This window comes from Erpetoichthys calabaricus, chromosome 1, assembly GCF_900747795.2.
Source record: "Erpetoichthys calabaricus chromosome 1, fErpCal1.3, whole genome shotgun sequence".
NCBI lineage: Eukaryota > Metazoa > Chordata > Cladistia > Polypteriformes > Polypteridae > Erpetoichthys > Erpetoichthys calabaricus.
The window spans coordinates 74,020,845-74,040,576 of NC_041394.2; the positions used below are offsets into that span (position 1 = coordinate 74,020,845).

General features: G+C 35.0%; 1 protein-coding gene across 1 annotated transcript in view; it reads left to right on the forward strand.

Annotated features, from left to right (window-relative positions):
- The window catches only part of LOC114652044 (tyrosine-protein kinase receptor TYRO3-like), a 73,260-nt gene extending 64,938 nt beyond the window's left edge, over window positions 1-8,322 (forward strand). Inside the window, exons 13-15 of the mRNA XM_028802215.2 lie at window positions 679-838; window positions 2,135-2,271; window positions 6,246-8,322. Coding sequence (XP_028658048.2) covers window positions 679-838; window positions 2,135-2,271; window positions 6,246-6,489 — 541 coding nt within the window. The 3' untranslated portion in view covers window positions 6,490-8,322. The remainder of the gene's footprint in view (window positions 1-678; window positions 839-2,134; window positions 2,272-6,245) is intronic.
- Window positions 8,323-19,732: the final 11,410 nt, after the last annotated feature.

Genomic DNA, 19,732 nt, shown 5'->3' on the forward strand with positions numbered 1-19,732 from the left:
GGTGACTCTTCCTATGAAGTTAGTAGACAGATTGAAAGAGTATGGGGTCATGAGGTGTCGCTGGATAGGGGTGTGTAGCGTGCCAGAAATCTTTGCAAAAGAACGAAGGTCCAAGTCTTTATAGAGTCCTGGTGTTTCTTGTTTTGCTATATGGTTGCGAGACATGGATTCAGTGACTTTAGACAAAAAACTGGACTCCTTTGGTACTGTGTCTCTTTGGAGAATCCTTTGGTATGGCTGGTTTGACTTTGTCTCAAACAAGCAGTTGCTCACAGAGTCCCGAATGAGGCACATTGCCTGCATTGTGAGTTACGGTAGTGCGGCCATGGGGTGCAATTTTCTGGGGGTGATCCAACTCGCTGAATCCTCAAAAGTGAGGATCCGAGCGGCTGAAACAGACTAAGGGGACGCCCACATAACACCTGGATGTGGCAGATAGATGGTCATTTCCGGAAGATGGGAGGGGATTGTGTGTCTGCCTGGAGGGTGCCAACTGGAATCCTGAGCTATTTTGTCGTGTGGTGAGTGTGGCAACGCGGTGTACCAATTCATGCACCCTGACCTGACCTGACAGTCATTTGTGTATAAATGTAATCAATCCACCTCAGGGATTAAATTTGCAGGGGTCAGAGCCTGCCCTATATATGTGTAATCATTTTTTTTACTTATTCCACACAGGATTGGAGATGACCTCAGGGTGTTTGTTGCTGATTTTGGCCTCTCCAAAAAAATCTACAGTGGCAATTATTACCGCCAGAAAATAGCCATTCGGATGCCAATAAAGTGGATGGCTATAGAGAGTTTAGCAGAGTCTGTGTACAGCAGTAAGAGTGATGTGGTGAGTAGAATATTTGGCAGGTGATCTGAGATGGCATCAACACAAAGGTTTTTTCAATAAGGATTAAGTAGGTTGCTGTTTTTGATATACAGTAATCCCTCCTCCATCGCGGGGGTTGCGTTCCAGAGCCACCCGCGAAAAAAGAAAATCCGCGAAGTAGAAACCATATGCTTATATGGTTATTTTTATATTGTCATGCTTGGGTCACAGATTTGCGCAGAAACACAGGAGGTTGTAGAGAGACAGGAACGTTATTCAAACACTGCAAACAAACATTTGTCTCTTTTTCAAAAGTTTAAACTGTGGTCCATGACAAGACAGAGATGACAGTTCTGTCTCACAATTAAAAGAATGCAAACATATCTTCCTCTTCAAAGGAGTGCGCGTCAGGAGCAGATAATGTCAGAGAGATAGAGAAAAGCAAACAAATCAATAGGGCTGTTTGGCTTTTAAGTATGTGAAGCACCGCGGCACAAAGCTGTTGAAGGCGGCAGCTCACACCCCCTCCTCAGGAGCAGAGAGAGAGAGAGAGAGAGACAGAGAAAAACAAACAAGCAAAAATCAATACGTGCCCTTCGAGCTTTTAAGTATGCGAAGCACCGTGCAGCATGTCGCTTCAGGAAGCAGCTGCACAGAAGGTAGCAACGTGAAGATAATCTTTCAGCATTTTTAGACGAGCGTCCGTATCGTCTAGGTGTGCGAACAGCCCCCCTGCTCAATCCCCCTACGTCAGGATCAGAGAAAGTCAGCGCAAGAGAGAGAGAGAGAAAAGTAAGTTGGGTAGCTTCTCAGCCATCTGCCAATAGCGTCCCTTGTATGAAATCAACTGGGCAAACCAACTGAGGAAGCATGTACCAGAAATTAAAAGACCCATTGTCCGCAGAAATCCGCGAACCAGCAAAAAATCCGCGGTATGTATTTAAATATGCTTACATATAAAATCCGCGATGGAGTGAAGCCGCGAAAGGCGAAGCGCGATATAGCGAGGGATTACTGTATACCGATTATTATTTCTTATTAGAAGTGATTTGCTGAAAATAAAAGAAAAGAGGAAAAAGAAAAGATTAGGCAAGGGGTTGAATGGTGTCTTTAGTGTTTTAGGTTTGTTGACAAGTGTTAACTAGAATAAATGTGTTTTTACAGTCTAGACTTCGTTGTAAAATCACATTAGGCTGAGTTAACTTGTATCCCTAAAGAATTACTGAGTCTCCACCATCATACAGGATGACACACAGCAGTTTACTCAGCATTTCTAATTACTTTCCAGGAGACTAACTTTATATTTTGTGTTTTTAGTGGTCTTTTGGAGTGACCATGTGGGAGATTGTATCGCGAGGACGAATCCCATATCCCGGGTTACAGAATCATGAATTGCTTGAATACCTAGAAGCAGGAAATCGATTGAAGATGCCTTCAGATTGTGACCAAAAGCTGTGAGTCTGAAATTATAGAACATTCAAAATTTTAAAAATGCACACATACATCCACCTAAAGTATTGGTTTTTAATCAACTTTTAGGTTTTATTTATCCACAGGTAACTTAACACTCTATTGTTAAGATTAACAGCAGCCATATTCTATTTTTTCTCAGTAGCTTGAGGGAGTGGTGTCATTTTTTTTAATTTTTGGTTTATATGTCTGCCTTGAAACTGGTTGAAAATAAAGAATAGACTGTGGAAAAAAGAAATCAGTTGCATTATTTATTTTTTGTACAATCGTCACAAGATCGCAGTTTTAAAAGCAACTGAAGTTTCATTTAGGAGCACCAATTTATTTTCATTGATATGTGCTTTATTTCTCTAATGGTTCTGACAGTTAAAAATATAAAAGAAAAAGCATCCTTGCTTAATTTAACTTTGTGGGGAATCAAGCTAATCATTGGTTGTCTATGCCATTAACCCATAACTACTTGCATCATTTCTCATCTCATAAGTACTCGCACGATATACTTTATGCACCAGTGTTAAAATGGCTATTTATATTAATGCTGTGAGGTTGTAATATAAAATATTGCAATAGTTTTAAAATGCACTTTAAATCCATCCATCCATCCATCCATTTTCCAACCTGCTGAATCCGAACACAGGGTCACGAGGGTCTGCTGGAGCCAATCCCAGCCAACACAGGGCACAAGGCAGGGAACCAATCCTGGGCAGGGTGCCAACCCACCGCAGGCACTTTAAATTGCATTTTTTAATATAATTTAATACCATATTACTGAATAGTATGACACAGTCTAGGCTTATCTGAAAATAAACTTGATCCACTTCTCCAGTGCTCATTCATCAATTGTCACACTTTCATCCACTGCAGGATTTGCACATGTATCACATTTCACTTCAGTTATTGAATGTTCTTTGCAGACAAAGTGATTGTGAGAAGAGCATCTCATTGTTGTCATAAGTACCCACGCAATGTACCATATGCACCATACAGAACTTGCAACTGCGCTTCCACTCATAAAACCAGCTGGGGGCACACTGGAGAAAAACCATTGTGACGCTGTACTTGTAGTGAACCAAGCTGAGGATAGATGGCAAATGCTGTTGATATGTTCAAGTAAAAGGACATTAGACAAAAATAATTGAGATTGGTGTACAAAATGCATAAGTGTGAGTAGTTAACAGTTAAATTAGTTTGAGCAAAATACATTTATTAGATGGATCAGCCAATTAACATATAATATATAATTAACATGAAAAAGGACAATACAGAGATAGCTAAATGCATGAATCGGCCAATAGCATTGTCCATTTCACTTATTCCTTTTTATAATATTAATAACTTGAAATTTTAACTGTTTACATTGCTGTTTACATATTGTAAATAGTTATTCAGCATGAGTATTATAGCATTGTGTGTCACTTGAATCCTGAGAGCTTCATCTTACCTCTCACTAAACTTTTGGAAAGAAATTAATAAAAAAAAAATTTTTCTGCAACTCTGGTAGTTGCACCTTATCTTTGGTATCACAACATTATTTGGTGCTGTCAGTTTACTTTGGATTTACTCTTCAGCAATCCTATGTCCCCTTCAAGAGACATCTAGTTGATTCAAGAAAGAGAAATTAACATTTTTACAAAGAAAACTCTTGTGTTTTCAATGGTAGCAAAAAAAGCATTTTAAATGGTACTGTATAAGTTTGTGCATTTTTGTGTGATATTTAAAATGTGTTGGCTGATCACTAGGCAAGTGAAGCATGATGATTAAAGTTTTCCTCACATCAATTTTACATGTAAATGCATGTTGTATAAATATTCATTTTATTTTAGAAGGTACATCATGGAGGAATTAGGGCTGGGTATTGGCAATGACGTCCTGATTTGATTCAATTCTGATTCACAATGCCCCGATTCGATTCAGTTTCGATGTTATCTTGACTGAATTAGCATGTACTGATATATTTGAAGTGGTGGCTGTTTTAGAGATTACTTAACGAAAGCATAGAGAACATTAATATAATGAGACAAATTTCAGCAACGCTTTTTTGAAGGGTGTCTACATTAGAATTAGAATTAGAAAGCCTTTATTGTCGTTGTACCAGTACAATGAAACTGTACAGGCTACACCTGTAAATGGTGCAAGTACAACAAACAACGGCAAACAAATAATATAAAAAGCACACATCCTATAACAAATAAATACTTCACCTAAATAAATAAGCGATGGAAATTATTATCAACTGAAGTAATTATCGTACATACTGGAAAAAAAAATCATAACAGTTTTTTAAATACTTATGGCCCAGCGATAAAAAACTATGCAAATCATTTTATTCTACTTTTAATGCTCATGTACCACCTGCCTTAGGGCAGTAGAGTCAACAATAAGTGGCCAGGATGGGAAGGGTCTTTAATGATTTTACTGGATCTGCGGAGGCATTGCACACAGGAGATATCTACCGGGGAGGGCAGAGAGCAGCCAGTGATTTTCTCTGATGTGGATATTACCCTCTGCAGAGCTTTCCTGTTTGCTGCTGTACAGCCAGCACACCATGTTGAAATACAATATGCTAAAATACTCTCAATGGTTGAGCAGTAGAAGGTCAACAGCAGCTTCCTCTTCATTTCCACTTTCCGGAGAAGTCAAGAAAATGCAGTCACTGCTGGGACTTTTTGACCACCCGGCAGAGTGTTTGTTGTCCACTGATTATAACTGATATATTGTTATCTACTTACACACACAGTGTAAGTGTTTTTAAAAGTATGATGTTGCTTTTTAATGGTTCTCTTATAACTTTCTCAAAGTAAATGTGAAGAAAATGTACATTTTCAACAAAAAAGAGAGTAGTTTCAGTTACTGAAATCACTGGATAATTGATTTAACATATCTTACAAATATTTGGGAAATTAGGTTGATAACCAGTTGAGGTTTTTTGAATGTGTCCTGATTATGGTTAAGAAATTCCAGCATGACTGTTTTTATGTACTGAATGACTTCTGCAATAACTGCAATGCCTTTCAAATGTATGTATTCTGTAGGTGGTCTAGATGAACAGACTAAAGGATATGCAGACCTTGTCTTAAAAAAGCCTCAGTCAGACCCTTAATGATCCCATTCATTAGCTCCACTGTAAATTTAATGTTTAGGAGTTTGACTAGTGATACATTGCTCCAGCACAGAACAAAAAGACTGCATCACAAAAAATTGTGGGAAAAATCTGTTAATCAGAGCAATTAATTAGTGAATTAATTACATTTATACAGCATTTTTCTGAACCTATTCAAAGAGCTTTACATAGACAATGAGGAACCACTTCTATCACCACTAACATGCAGCAACCACCCTGGACTCTGCAACTCAGCCATTTTTGCATCTGTACGCTCACCACTCATTAGCTATTAGAAAATACAGGGATTAGAGAAATAGTTAGCCAATTAAAGATGGGATAATTAGAGGGCCAGAATGACCAGGCTCTAGTTGGTAATATAGCCAGGGCATTGGGAAACACTCTACTCTTTTTTGAGCATTTATGACCACAGAGATTCAGGACCTCAGTTTTACGTCTCATCTGAAGCAGTGGACCAGTTTTTACAGAACAGTGTCCCTGTCGCTGCACTGGAGTATTAGGATCCAACACAGACCACAGGGTAAATGTTTCCCTGATGGCCTCACCCACACCTCTTCAGCACAGCAACTCCTGAAATTGGTTAGACATGTACTGTATTGTAAAGTATATATGTGATGATTTATCTTTTATTTTACTGTATATTTTCTCTGTTGTCTGATGGTTATTATTCTTTAATTGCAACATACATTACTAAATGAATATCACATTTAAGTGTAATAAACTTTACATTTTCTTGAAAATGTCAAAGATTTTTTTTATAGTACGATAAAGGTGTGGCACTGGCTTTTTCATGTGTTCTTACACTTAAAAGAAAATTTCCTTTTAATTGCATTTCAGATATGATCTGATGTGTTCTTGCTGGCAAGCAGATGCGGTGGAGAGACCTGACTTCACATACCTGAACTTGAACCTTAGGAGACAACTAGATGCTCTGCCTCCTGTCCTAGCCAAAGAAGAAGCATATTACATCAATATGGGCCTAGAAGCAGCAGCATATGGTGGAGAAAGTTTAGACGAGGGAGATATGGGAAATATGTACTTGCCCTCACCCAAAGCTGCCTCTCCGAACAGCACAGGCTGAACCGGTTGGCAGGACACTGACACTTTCAGGGCAGATGCATGTAAATCCAAATGTGGATCATTTAGGCACATACCTGCTTGCAGCTTACTTTTCCAGTTGCTGGCTCTACTGGATAGAGAGAGAAAAAAGAAGGGGATGTATTTAAAAATATATGGGTCGCCATTCAGTACTTAATATTTAATGAATTTTTGCTGGTCATATAATCAAATTTAAATTCATTTTTTACACATATTTTTGAAAAGTATTTTTTCAGGATGGTTTTGAATTTTTAGTTATGCACTTTTTAAAACAGTGTCTTTTTTACCTTTAACTACTAATACATATTGTTAGTGCTTACTATGAAAATGATTATAATCTACAATCATAGTTATAGTAAAACAAAATCCAAACTGGGTACAAGTACTCAAACATACTCTTAAAATTTGAATTGTAAACAGTGTGTTATTTTGTCACACCTTTTGTTTTACAAATGAAAAGTGTTAAAAGAATATATACATCTGCTTTTAGGACAGCGTTTCTTAGCTTTTAAGTATTTGCGACCCGAGTTTTCATAACAGTTTTAATCGCGCCCCCCTAACGTTTTTTTGGTTTGAGCCCACTAATTCCAGTTTGTTCTTTTTTAATTAATGATATATCATAGTTGCATATTTTATTATACCTACATAACTTTTATCCACATTTATATAACTCTATATTTATTTTTCTATTATCAGAATGTAGTTTAAGTTCATTTGTTTTGGTTTCAATAGATGTACTTTTTTTCTTCTTTTCACATCTTTGTGCCCCCCTTTTTGTTAGTTCGCGCCCTCCTAGGGAGAGAACCACTGTTTTGGAGATGTTGCTTGCCAGCTGAGGAGGTTGGTTTTACTATTCTGGCCTTTGCATAGCTAACAGAGGACACATGGTTTGAAGACTGAGGGCATATGTTGATAAGAACATAATGTAGTAATCAACTTGATTATTCAGTAATAATCCATCATCGTTATTATCCATGGGCCCAGCATTAAAATATAAAGTTGCTCTGAAGCAATGGTTCTCAATACAATACCTGATGATTTTGTTTTAATCCACTTCTTATTCCATGACCAGTCACTACATCTTAATTCATCCAATGATCCATCCATTTGTTGAACTTGGTTCTTCTATTATAGAGCACAGGGAGCCAGAACATATTCAGGCAACAATGGCACCAGGTGGAATCCCTTCCACCCGTCCATCAAGAGCCACATTTTTCCACACAGCTACATATACACATAACAGGCCAGTTTAGTGGCTGTGGTTTGGGATGTCATAAGAAACCTGGCTGCCAAGAGAAAGGCCACACCGACTGTGGCAACAACAACAACATTTATTTCTATAGCACAATTTGATGGATGTAACTCGAAAGTGCCTTACAAGATGTGAAAGAAATAGTTACAAGTAAAGAAAAACAAATTAAAATTAGGTAAGAATAAATATGCATAAATAACAAAAAAAATCAATATGGACTTGCATAAAATAGTTACATATTTAGTAGAAAGGTATAATTTTATATATAGTATCCTATTCTATGTCTCTAAAGATGAGTATAATGATAAGGTCAGATTCCAGGAGGACAGAAGAAATAAAAAAAATACTCCAGATAAGTTAGAGAAAAAACACATTCTGCAAGGGTTTCAACTTCCAAAACTGAAAGACTACTCAGCCCCCCCTTGGAATTCTATCTAACATAAATGTTCTTTTAAGTTGTTACTTTTTGTTTTTAGGCTTTGTCCTAGTGGATTTGATGCAGTGCGTCTCATCAACAACCTGGGCACCCACCTTCATTCAAGCATCACAGCCAGCTAAACAGTGCCTTAATCAAATGACAGTGGAGCAAAACACCACCACTGAAAAACCAGAAAAGAAAGCAGAGAAATGTTGAGATTAATAATGATTACAAATCTAATGAAGAATATTATAATTCTTTGCATGTATAATCTTTTAGAAGTAAAACTAAAATGCAGCCAAGAATAAGCCAAATTTTAACAAAATGTGTTTTTATGAGTTTTTAAAATGATCCATGATGTTTGCATGACACATTTTCTATTGGAAAAGGACTTTTTGGTGCACAACATTTCTTTTATACTTAACTCATGGAATAATAAGCAGACCACCTTTAGAGGATCTAAGGTTATAACTTGTAATACAGGGGGAAAAGCGCTCCAAAATATAGGAAGGAACAAGATTATTTAAAGCTTCATATAACATTAGGTGTATTTTAAATTCAATTGTAAAGGTAATCAGTGTGCTAAAACTAGTGAGATGTGCTCAAATGCTCTTCTTCTGAATAAGCTGCTTCATTCTGACCTAATTGCAACTGATGTCTTTCTCAAGTAGCCCTGTTAGGAGTGCATTACAGTTATCTGGTTGACTAAAACAAAGGAGTGAATAAAATCTCAGCAAATTGCAATGTTACAAGAGGTCTAACTTTTTTAGTGTTCCTTAAAAGGAAAAATGCAATCCTAGTAATATAGTTAATGTGTGATTTAAAGTTTAGGTCAGAGAACATGATTAATTTTTTACTTCCACATTGACTTTTAATGCTATGGGATCGAGTTTACATCTATGACCTTCACTATTTCAATTTTGCAAACCATTAAAATCTCTGTGTTTTCCTTATTTAATTTGAGAAAAAGACTACTTATTAATTCTGAGATTTATTGGATCATCTTAGCCCAAAGCTTCAGTGTCATCAGGTACTAAAGATAAGTATAAGTGCATGTCATCTTCATAGCTGTGGTAATTCACCTTGTGTTTCTAAATAATCTGTCTTAATGGGACCATGTAGATTGAAAATAACAACGGGCCAGAATAGATCCTTGTAGCACACCATATACAGTATCAAGAATTCCCAGACTACAATCACCACAACTAACAAAGAATTTTCAGTCTGTTAACTATGACTCAAACCAGTTTAAAACACTCCCTCAGAAACCCACCCATTGTCTAAGACTATTTCTAAAGCATTCCAAAGTCTAAAAGAACAGGAAAGGATATGTTGCCTGTGTCCACATTAATCTGCAAGTCATTTACTACTTTAACCAGTGCAGTTTCTATACAATAAATTGTTCTTAAAACCTGACTGAAAGTTTTCCAGAATAAAATGTCTGTTTAAAGAATTGTTTAATTGATGAAAAACTGCTATTTCTGAAGGTTTACTTAAAAAGTTGGCTAGAAATAGATCTAAAGTTTCAAAGACAGATGAGTCTAGATTACTTTTCTTCAGCAGAGGTTTAACTACTGCAGTCTTCAGAAAATCTGGGAAGACCCCTTTAAATAATGATGAATTAACTATGTCAGGTACTGTCAGCACTGTGGACTTTGGAAAAGCCTGTTGGGATTTGGTCAAGGACACAAGTGGAGGTTTTTAGTTGAGTTCATGTAAACCTGTTTCAGTGAAGGAATTCAACAGAAAGAGCATATTGATTAATTATTGTTATTAATTTTGGAGTGATGTATTATATTACATCTAATATATCAATAATTAAGTAATTGATTAAATAATTAAAAATAAAACTTGGATTAAGCAAACATTCCACACTGGCAAGACTGGAAATTGAACCCAGCTCTCTAAAGCTGTGAGGCAGTAGTGCTGACTACCTTTCCACTATTCTTTAATCTTTGTCATTGTCTACATAGTTAACATACTACTGTTATTATGATGTAGGTGTAGAAACAGGCAACAGTGTAACAGACTTGAAACACTGTATTTTCTTTATCGAGATTTGTTGACTGGGATAAGAAAAATAATTGATCGATATATTTTACAAATTTAGAATTATTTTAAAAATGGGATATTTTCATTGCACTAGTTTTCCTTTAAAATGATAACAAATGGGAGACACTAGTGCAAATGGCATTATGTCTTAAACCAGGTCATCCCATTTACTTCCATTCACTTATGTGTGCTCAGCAAATGAATGTTGCAGTAATTTGCCTGTATGAAGGAAATATCTGAGGAAAGTAATAAAAATAAAATTTGAAAAGTATTAATAGTGGAATAAAATACAACAATTCTATAACATGTTTATAAGTAACTCTAAAGGATGATTCAGTGGAGTTTTAAATCTTGAAACAAATCTCACCTAACATTGTTCAAGTGAAATGAGAGTAAGTGATGTGGAAATACTGAAGTTATTTAGGTGCTGCTTACTAGAACGTTCTACCTAAAATTAAGTCTAGTTTGGGTCTCCTGAGTAATACTTTTGGGAATCCCAGTGTGACCTTGGTTGAACATACAAATTGGCTGAAATTTATCCACCTTCTAACTGGCTTATCATGTTCAGTGTCACAGGAAGGGCTGGTACCTATCTCAGCAGCATTGGGAGGCAGATCTTCTCAGGATACAGAAGGTTACTCTGGGCTACTGTAGAATCATGAAAATCTAAAATACAGTATGTTGGTTTATTATTATTATGGTACATGTAGTTATTGCTGTACTGTACAGAAATGCTATCAAGATTATTATAAAGAACTAATGAATGTATGTATGTAAAGCTATCATAAAATGAAACAAACCAACTTTGGCAGAGATTCTAGATGCTGGGATGTTTTTTAGATTTGTCTGAAGATGTCTCATGTTGAAAGTTGTGTTTTGGACTATTTGTATTTTTTTTTCCCAATACAACCAATTTGTGGTTTCTCTTTGACCTGAACATGCATATCAACAGCTTTTGTTGCAATATTAAAATCTTAAACTTCAATGAAACATATGTTAAATGTTTCCTCAATTCTCACTGTGCACTTGGAAGGTGAAAAGAGGTGGGTATTTTACTCACCAATGTAGGCGAACCCTCCGCTATGTAAAACAAATGAACCTGCACATTGAACTTTTCACTATGCCCTTCGATTTTTTTAAGCTAACATCATGCTTCCTGTATGGGGTGCTGTTCCTCCTTGGACTGTATATTGAAATGCATTAAAAATGTACTTAGTGTATTTGTAACTATTATTGTCTATGTAGTTCTGTTACATCAGTGAAATGTGATCCAATTACTGATGTGTTTTATTTGAAAGGCCTATTTTCGCTTTAGAGTGTTTTCCTTTGGTTTTAACCTTGAATGTAACATACATGGAGAATTTTGCTTACCCGAATATGCGTCATGATTCCTGCTAATAGATAAGCATTTACAAGAACTCATGTTTTAGCCAATTTCAGATGGTCAGACAAAATGACTGATGCCTTCCTGCAATTCGAACTTTGACCACTAGGTGGGAGTGTTGCAAAAGGAACAGCAGTCCTAATAACACAACTTGAACTGAACGAATTCAGTTCCTCTTAACAGCAAAGCAATGTTGTAAATTTAAAACTGTTCGGGTGCCAGACATGATACTGTGAGTATAAAGAAAGTATATATGCATATGAAAATACGTATTGTAGAGTGAAAAAATGTTCTTAACCTGTATTACTACATTCCCATAAATAATTCGATTTTTTATAGGTAAGGTGCATATCTATTTTCACACAAACAAGAGCAGTGGCATATTAAGTGACTTGTTTAGGGATATACAGATATTTGGTGGTGAGGATTGAATCAGGAGCTTTGCAATTTCTTAGCTAACAGGACTTACTACATGCACATGTACTAAAGAAACATTTTCAATAAAACAAATACAACATAATTGATTTTTGTTTTTATGAAATTTGCTTGAGAAGTAGTTTTTTCCCCTGTTGAATATAACTTTTTTAAGTGTTCCAAAGTAGTGTTGTTAACATTCCATTTTACTGGTATTCTACAATGGTCTTTATGTAATATAAGAGAAGTAAAATAAGAGGCAGTAGGTTTGTATTGATGAAGTTCAGTTTCTAAGAGTGAAATATACAAATTTTGAGTACTGAATTATAAATGTGACCCCATAACGAAATAATCAGGTTAAACAATGGATTAATAAATTAATAAGATGCACATGTACATTATATTCATTGAAAAATAAACAAAAGACATAAAACAAAAGTTCAAAAATAAAAATTGCAAATTTGACTGGGGTGATGCACATCACAGGACTAAAATGAAGCACAGGTTTTGTATCTAAGAATTTTAATCAAGAGGATCTCATAAAACCAGACTAGACTTTCAAGTTTTCAGTCATCAACACTTTGTTTTTGTAGATGTACTTTACCTTAACCTCACAAAATCATATATTCAGTATTAACGCTGACCATTCAGCATGCTACCAAAGGGACAGAGTAAAAATTCCAGGTTAAACTTAAACACAAGCATTGTGCAAAGCTAAAAACAAAGAGAAGCAAATGGTACGTTATCGCTTTTTTAAAAAATATTTTGGATAAGATAATTAAGATTAAGTTTGATCACTAGTGTATATATAACTAGCTTAAATATTTTATGATATGTGAAATTGGTATCTGGGACTCCATAAAATAGAATAATGGAATTTACCCTTGCAGCTGAAGTGGATGAATGCCATATTCACGTTTTACATTTTTTTGCTTTGATTCCTTAAAGTATGAATTACTGTACCAACTTTTACTGAAAAATGATATTGACATAGAAGATAAAGCAAACATTTTCATTTGTCATATTTTCCTTATTTTGTTTCAACACTTTTACAATCCATGATATATAAACTGCAAATACTCTTTCATTGTGTTAACTTTGTTCACAATTTTAAATATGAAAAATGCATTGGAAGATCTTCACACTATGGATTAATTGTTTTGTTTGAAGTGTCTAAATCATCAAAGACCCATCCATTTTCTGAACCTGCTATTTCCGGTATCATTAATTCATGACATTTTGTATATCTGCATTGTCTTAGGCACAACAAATGTAAACTTGAAACCAGAGCTGGACAGGTGCATAGGCCTAATGCAAGGCTCATTCAACACGAGTCAAATACGTGTACACATAGACATAAGAGAAGCAGTATAAAGGAAATGAAGGTGTTATATGATGGGATAGTTTAGCAACTTCTCAGCACATCTTTGGACTGTGAGAGGGTGTAGTAGTCTATGCAGGAAATCTATGAAAATGCAAGGTGACATACTATACAAAATTCTTGAGGAATAACCTAATTTTCCAAGCAGGTAAGATGGTCACATGACTTGCATGCTAACCAACACTCACCATGCTACCCTCTTTGATGAAGAAGTAATTAAACAATAACATACAAAATAGATAAATAAAACACGATTACATGAACATACATGTTTCAGGTCATTATCACTTCAAGTCTGAGACCTCTGTTCTTTGAATATGCATTAGAAGGTGTTTTCTATTGTCATGACTCATAGTATTTGAAAAAGAGCTAGGTAGATTACTCTGAAAATATAATTGGATTATATTAAGAAAACTAACCGCTCAGCCTGATACATTCAGTCCTTATACTGTATAATATGTTTAACCCAAGCTGAGGTAATAAAATAGGCACAAATCAATTTAAAAGGGAAAATTTTTTACACTTGGATATTAATTGTTATTATTATTTTTACAGCAGTCAGCTTACATACTATTGGGGGATGGTGGCACTTGTCTTGTTAACTTCCCAAAACATAAAGAAATAATTTAATATACATGCAAATTTATTCACAGAATCAATTTTAAATAAATCACAAAACTATAAATCATGAGGCAGTTTATATTTGTGTACCCTAGTATACATCATACTTATCCAGACTTGGCACTACCAAAAAACCCACAGCATAAGAAGAACTTGACATGGAGGTTAGCTGGCCTCTAGGACCACCCTTAGTTCTGTGACTGAACACTGACAAGAGTTTGAGTGCATTGATGACAGCACTACACTGTGCTGAAAAATGTTTATACCTATATAAATACAATATGAATATATAAAATGTAAAGCTAACAGAGTGAACATCAATGTTTCTTAAGCTGCTAGTCATTATTTTGTCAGCCACTGTTTGCAGCTTCTTATTTTTTCTCTTTATCAGATCTATTTTACTCTACACTGTGTACTAGTCAAAGGCAGTCAATGACGCAATAACCATGCCTTTCGAAACACTTCACAATCTGTTTTTTGTTGTTCTTGTTTTGTCTCCTTAACTAGGGCTGAACATGACTGATGTTTGCATCCTTTCACATTCATTTATCTATGCTTCAAATTTGCATCAGATCTCCACTATACTCATAGAGGTCTGCATGAAAAAATGTTTGCATTTCTGCTCTCTACTTCTACATCAGTATATTATTTCAAATGCTTTTGTGGTTTTGGAGCAAATTGTACACCTCATTTTTTCATTGTTTGTGGTATTTTGCTTTACAGAGATCCTGTATGTTTGCATTTACTTATAAGTTGAATGCCCAGAAAAGGTTCTGTGTGGTACCCCACAGATGCAAAGTGTGTTGTTTTCGATATATAAGGTCAGAAATATTTGTTTAAGCACATAATGATTGAAATCCAATGCATGCAGTGATGACTAAATGACTAAAGGACATTTAAAAAAAATAAGGTAACATACTTATTGAATTTATACACTTTTGGGACTTGTCTGCATATTCATAGTCTATAATACATCATGCAAGGTTATGAGTCTTACTATAAGAAGGTGTGATTATTGAGTGTCTAGTGCTGCCACTGTCACTTTAACATGGTCAAACATAGAAGGACATAGTGTGATGTGATTTCTGCATGTCAAAAACACAATTTAAACTGACTAGTAGTAGAATAAGTGTTATCACCTCTAAAGTGTACAGTGAAAAATCTTACTTGCAAGTCTGGCCTACCTGAAACATATTTCCACTCTCCTGTGCCATGATAAACAAGAATGTACTAAAATACATGATTTAATTTGTTTAAAAGAATTCACAAATCATCTTACCTGATGTACCACTTAACTAGTAGAGATGTATCCTCCAACAGTCATGTTACATTTTGATCAGTCCTTGTCAGTTGTTATAACACGATACGTGAACATTTCTGGTCTCTTTGTACAAAGTGACACCAAAACGATTTCATATGATGTATTTGATGTATATCACACTAACCTTCTGGCATTAGGGCCTTGACACCAATTTCTTCTGGATGTCTTAGTATAACAGTGGAACAAATGACTAGGCAAGTTCGGAGATGACATGCTAAAACATTGACTTAAGTTTTCATTTTATTTATAAATGTACACTTTTCCAAATTAATGTAAGATTGTGTCATGTTGTGTTACCTTAAATTATGAAATATTCTTTTGAAAAAGTTATGTTTATTTTGCATTTATCCTCATGTACTTGCAGCAAGTCTATTTCTTGACGTTCCTTATTCAGCTGTCAGTAAGCACTCGTACATTTGTGTGTTTTGTAAAGACAAAGACCCCATTTTTTTGCAAGATTTAGTCTTTTATTATTATTATTATCATTATTACATTGCCCTTACATTATAACTTTATATAAAAAGAGGCCTGATTTTGCCCTGGCTGCCTGTGCACACAACACTGGGAAAAATCAGGAAATGAATGAACGCATAGGTTGATGTTTATGTGAAAACAGAAAGCTGAGGGTTTTATTTGTTTAATTTTTATATAACTTTCAAATAAGCCTTGAGGCAGTCTTTCCAGGTAGACATCTACTTGTGTTGTATTTATAGGTGCCAGACTCATTCATGGCATTCATTCTTTATTTTGCCAAAGTTGACAGTTACGTTTTGTATGAACAAAAATAATTCTGCTCATGTTTCAAAGACTAATTGAATTCTGATCATATTTTTAAGCACCCAATATGAACTAACAATTTATTTCATTATTTTGAATACATAAGTCTTTTCTGTTTATGCTGCTACAATGCTGTGTTTAAAACAGAAAATTATTTCCATACAATAGACTGACAATCTGTGTTTTATAAAAATGTAAAGTTTTCTTAATCACTCACTACAAAGTGTACTTTATATCATAAACGATAGACTTGATATGTGTTTATAAAACCTCTTCTGTGCTTGGCAATGTGTTGTTTTATAAAATACATTCATAATTATATCTTACCTTCTGTTACAAAAAAGTCCTAGAGAGCTTAATTCTGATCAAACCTCCCCCTTCCCAATCTTAATTCGTCATGTGGGAAACAGACCTGTCTTACAGTCGGGGTGCAGTGGAATGGTGGCAGATGTAAGCTGAGCCACGGTAGAGCCCCGGACAAAGGAGCTGGCTCTCTTCTCAGTGGGGTTTCTAGGGGATACGAAAGACTTTCTTGTTACGAGCGGATGGTCATTCCGCAAGATGTTTGAAACAAAACTTCTTCTTTTTGTGATGCAAAGCCAGCAAGGCGACAGCTTTTGATTAATTTGTTGGGCTGTTGTACAGAACCTTTTCCTTGATTGGCCTGTAAATTTTTTTTCCTGTGTTCTTTTTTTAAAGGTGGAGGGCTACATTATATACCCCCATCTTATTTACCCCTGAATACACGTGATGGGGTGTACTTGTACTGTATATATAATTATTGTTCACATGAAATGGTGGATATCTGATTTCAAAGACCAGTCTTCAAATGACACATGAATAGACCGGGGAAGTAACTGTGGCATTCAATGAGACATGTGCCGTGCGTCTCATTTGTGCTTTTGCACTTGTCCTGCTTATTAAGAGGCACACAAAATCTGTCAGCATAGAAATTGAATTTGCATATTTATTCAATGAAAAAGATGTATTTAACTTTGCATTTATTTTAAAAGCATTTCAAAAATAACATTAGAAGTTGTAAGAAGGATAATAGTTTTTTTTGCTATCATAATCCATAGCATACAGAGTAGAGCTGTTCTTTCCAAGTCTTGTTTTCTTCCTGTCACATCTCACTCATTTACAGTCTGCATTCTGCTGACTTCCAGCATGGCAAACTTTTCAAATGCAGCACCTGCCACTGTCTCCAACTGTGTGACAGATCACAAAACGAAGCCTGACTGTGACAGTAACTACAGGAATCCCCAGGGGTCACCATCTTGTTGAAAATCCTGATGAATCATAGAAGTGAGTATGAAAGTATTTGGAAAATGATGTGTTCTAGACATGGACAGTCACCCTAAATGTGAGTGGAAAAGCATTTGACCAACTGACTATGTTTCTACTACAATTAAAAGAGCACAGTTTTGTATCTTTTTGCTCCATGTTAAATAATTGCTCAAACAAAACAATGTACAAATCTGTCTGTCTCTTGGTGATTGAGTTGGTGACTTAAAATGTTAGGATGAATAAAATGCACTGACTAAAGCAGAATGTGAATTCACATTTACACTATTATAATAGCAATATTAGATGCACAAAAAAAATTATCTGTTGAACTACAAACCATTCATCCTATCAGCTTAAAGGAATACTCCACCCAAAAATATTTTTATATGTTAAGTTTGTAGAGATAGCCAGAGAAAAAATTATAATCTCATGCAGAATGGAATGAAAAAAATAATTAGGATAAGAGAAGCCATAAGTGCTGTATTACAGAAAATAATGTGAAAAATGTAGATGGAAAAAAAGAGAAAAAAGGATATTACTCATATCACGCTATTCACATGTCGGTTATCCAGTTGTATGCCGAATGATTTTTTACAAGAGTTTTTTTAAAATATTGTTAAATAGATACTTCCAGAATAAAAAAATAATCACAAACAGGAAACTAAAGCCACATTGAATTGACTTTTTGAATTGAAGACAGGCCTCTTCACCAGTGAATGAGGGGGAGAGGTGTTTTTTTTTTCTCAGCCATCACTACAAACTACATGGGGTAAGTAACATTTAAAAAAAATGCCATTTGTAGGTGGAGTATTCCTTTAACTGTGTGAAAACATCAAAAGAACCTGGACATTATTCACATTAGCATGGGGAGAAAAAGCAAACTCCATACAAAATACAGAATACGCTTACAACAAGGTGGAAATGTTGCTTGCTCTCGAATCATAAGCTAATAGTCTGCACCAAACTGACAGAGCAGTACTAGTAATACTATTATATGAGCAGAATACAGTGAAACTACAATATTACTTGTGCATTTGACCATAATATGACACTTTCCTAGATGATCTGTAAAGAAATGACTGTTTTAAAAAACAGTTAAAGACTTTTCTATTTAGGAAAACATATTAACAAAATTACCTCTAATTATTGTTTATCCTTGTTTTTATCTTGCTGTGTCTGTTTATTTTTTTTTTTTATGTAGCACTTTGAGGTTTACTACAAATGTAAAGCGCCTTATAAATAAAATGAATTATTATTATTATTATTATTATTACTAAATGTCTAGAAATCCTGCAAGACCCTCCATTAACTCATTGATGTGATACCTCTGAAAGCACCAATTACATAAATCTATCTGCATTTATAAAATCAATTAAACTAATATCTCTTATTACATTTCAGTGAAAAGTTTCTGGTACTTTCCAGTTAGTGGAATGTTAAGGTACTTACAGTATTAAAAAGTGGCATGCTTGAGTAACTTATCTAACCTCCTTCACTTGTTGACTTATATTTCCAAATCATTTGTGTTGTTTTCAAGTCCTTAAACAAATGTTTATTAAAATTCCATATTCTTCATCAACCTACTAATTTAAAAGAAAAGGACAGTTAGTTGGTACTTGTTTGTTCTGTATATTGGATTGCAAGGCTATATAGCACTCTATTTTTTCTTATAAATTAAGAATTTTGTACATTCTGTACATTCAGAATTTCTTTGCATTATTATTATTTTCTATACAATACAAAAATTAATACTTCAAATCCCAGTTTTTATCCCAGCCCCCCTTGTCCAGGCACTGCCCATTGCTGCCCAGAACTGCACAGGAGTGCTAGAATATGGATGGATGGATGGATGGATGGATGGATGGATGGATGGATGGACAGATATAGACTGATTTTTCCACTAAATTAAAAATCGATTTTTATTTTATATGGCATCTTCCTTTGGTGAAAACCATTCAAAGTGTTCATCATAGCTCATTATTCATCTTATTTATTTTTGTATTTGAAATCCTTGAGCAAATCAGTTCATTTTCAGTGTTACAAAGAGTCTATGTGGTGAGATGAATGGCAGGCTTGTAGATTACAGTCTAAATATTTAGCCATTAAACCAAATTATTGGCTCCAAATTTGGCCCGTTGCTATTTCCCATAGGAACAGAATGGACAGAGTAGCAAAGCAATTTTATATGATTTTAAACAAAAATAATAATAGTATATTTACAAAGCATCTCTCGTATGCTTCAGCTCCCCACTAGCCTTAAATGTGTAGAGTTCTACCACATTATTAAACTGTTAAGGAATTTACCTAGAGCTCCAGACT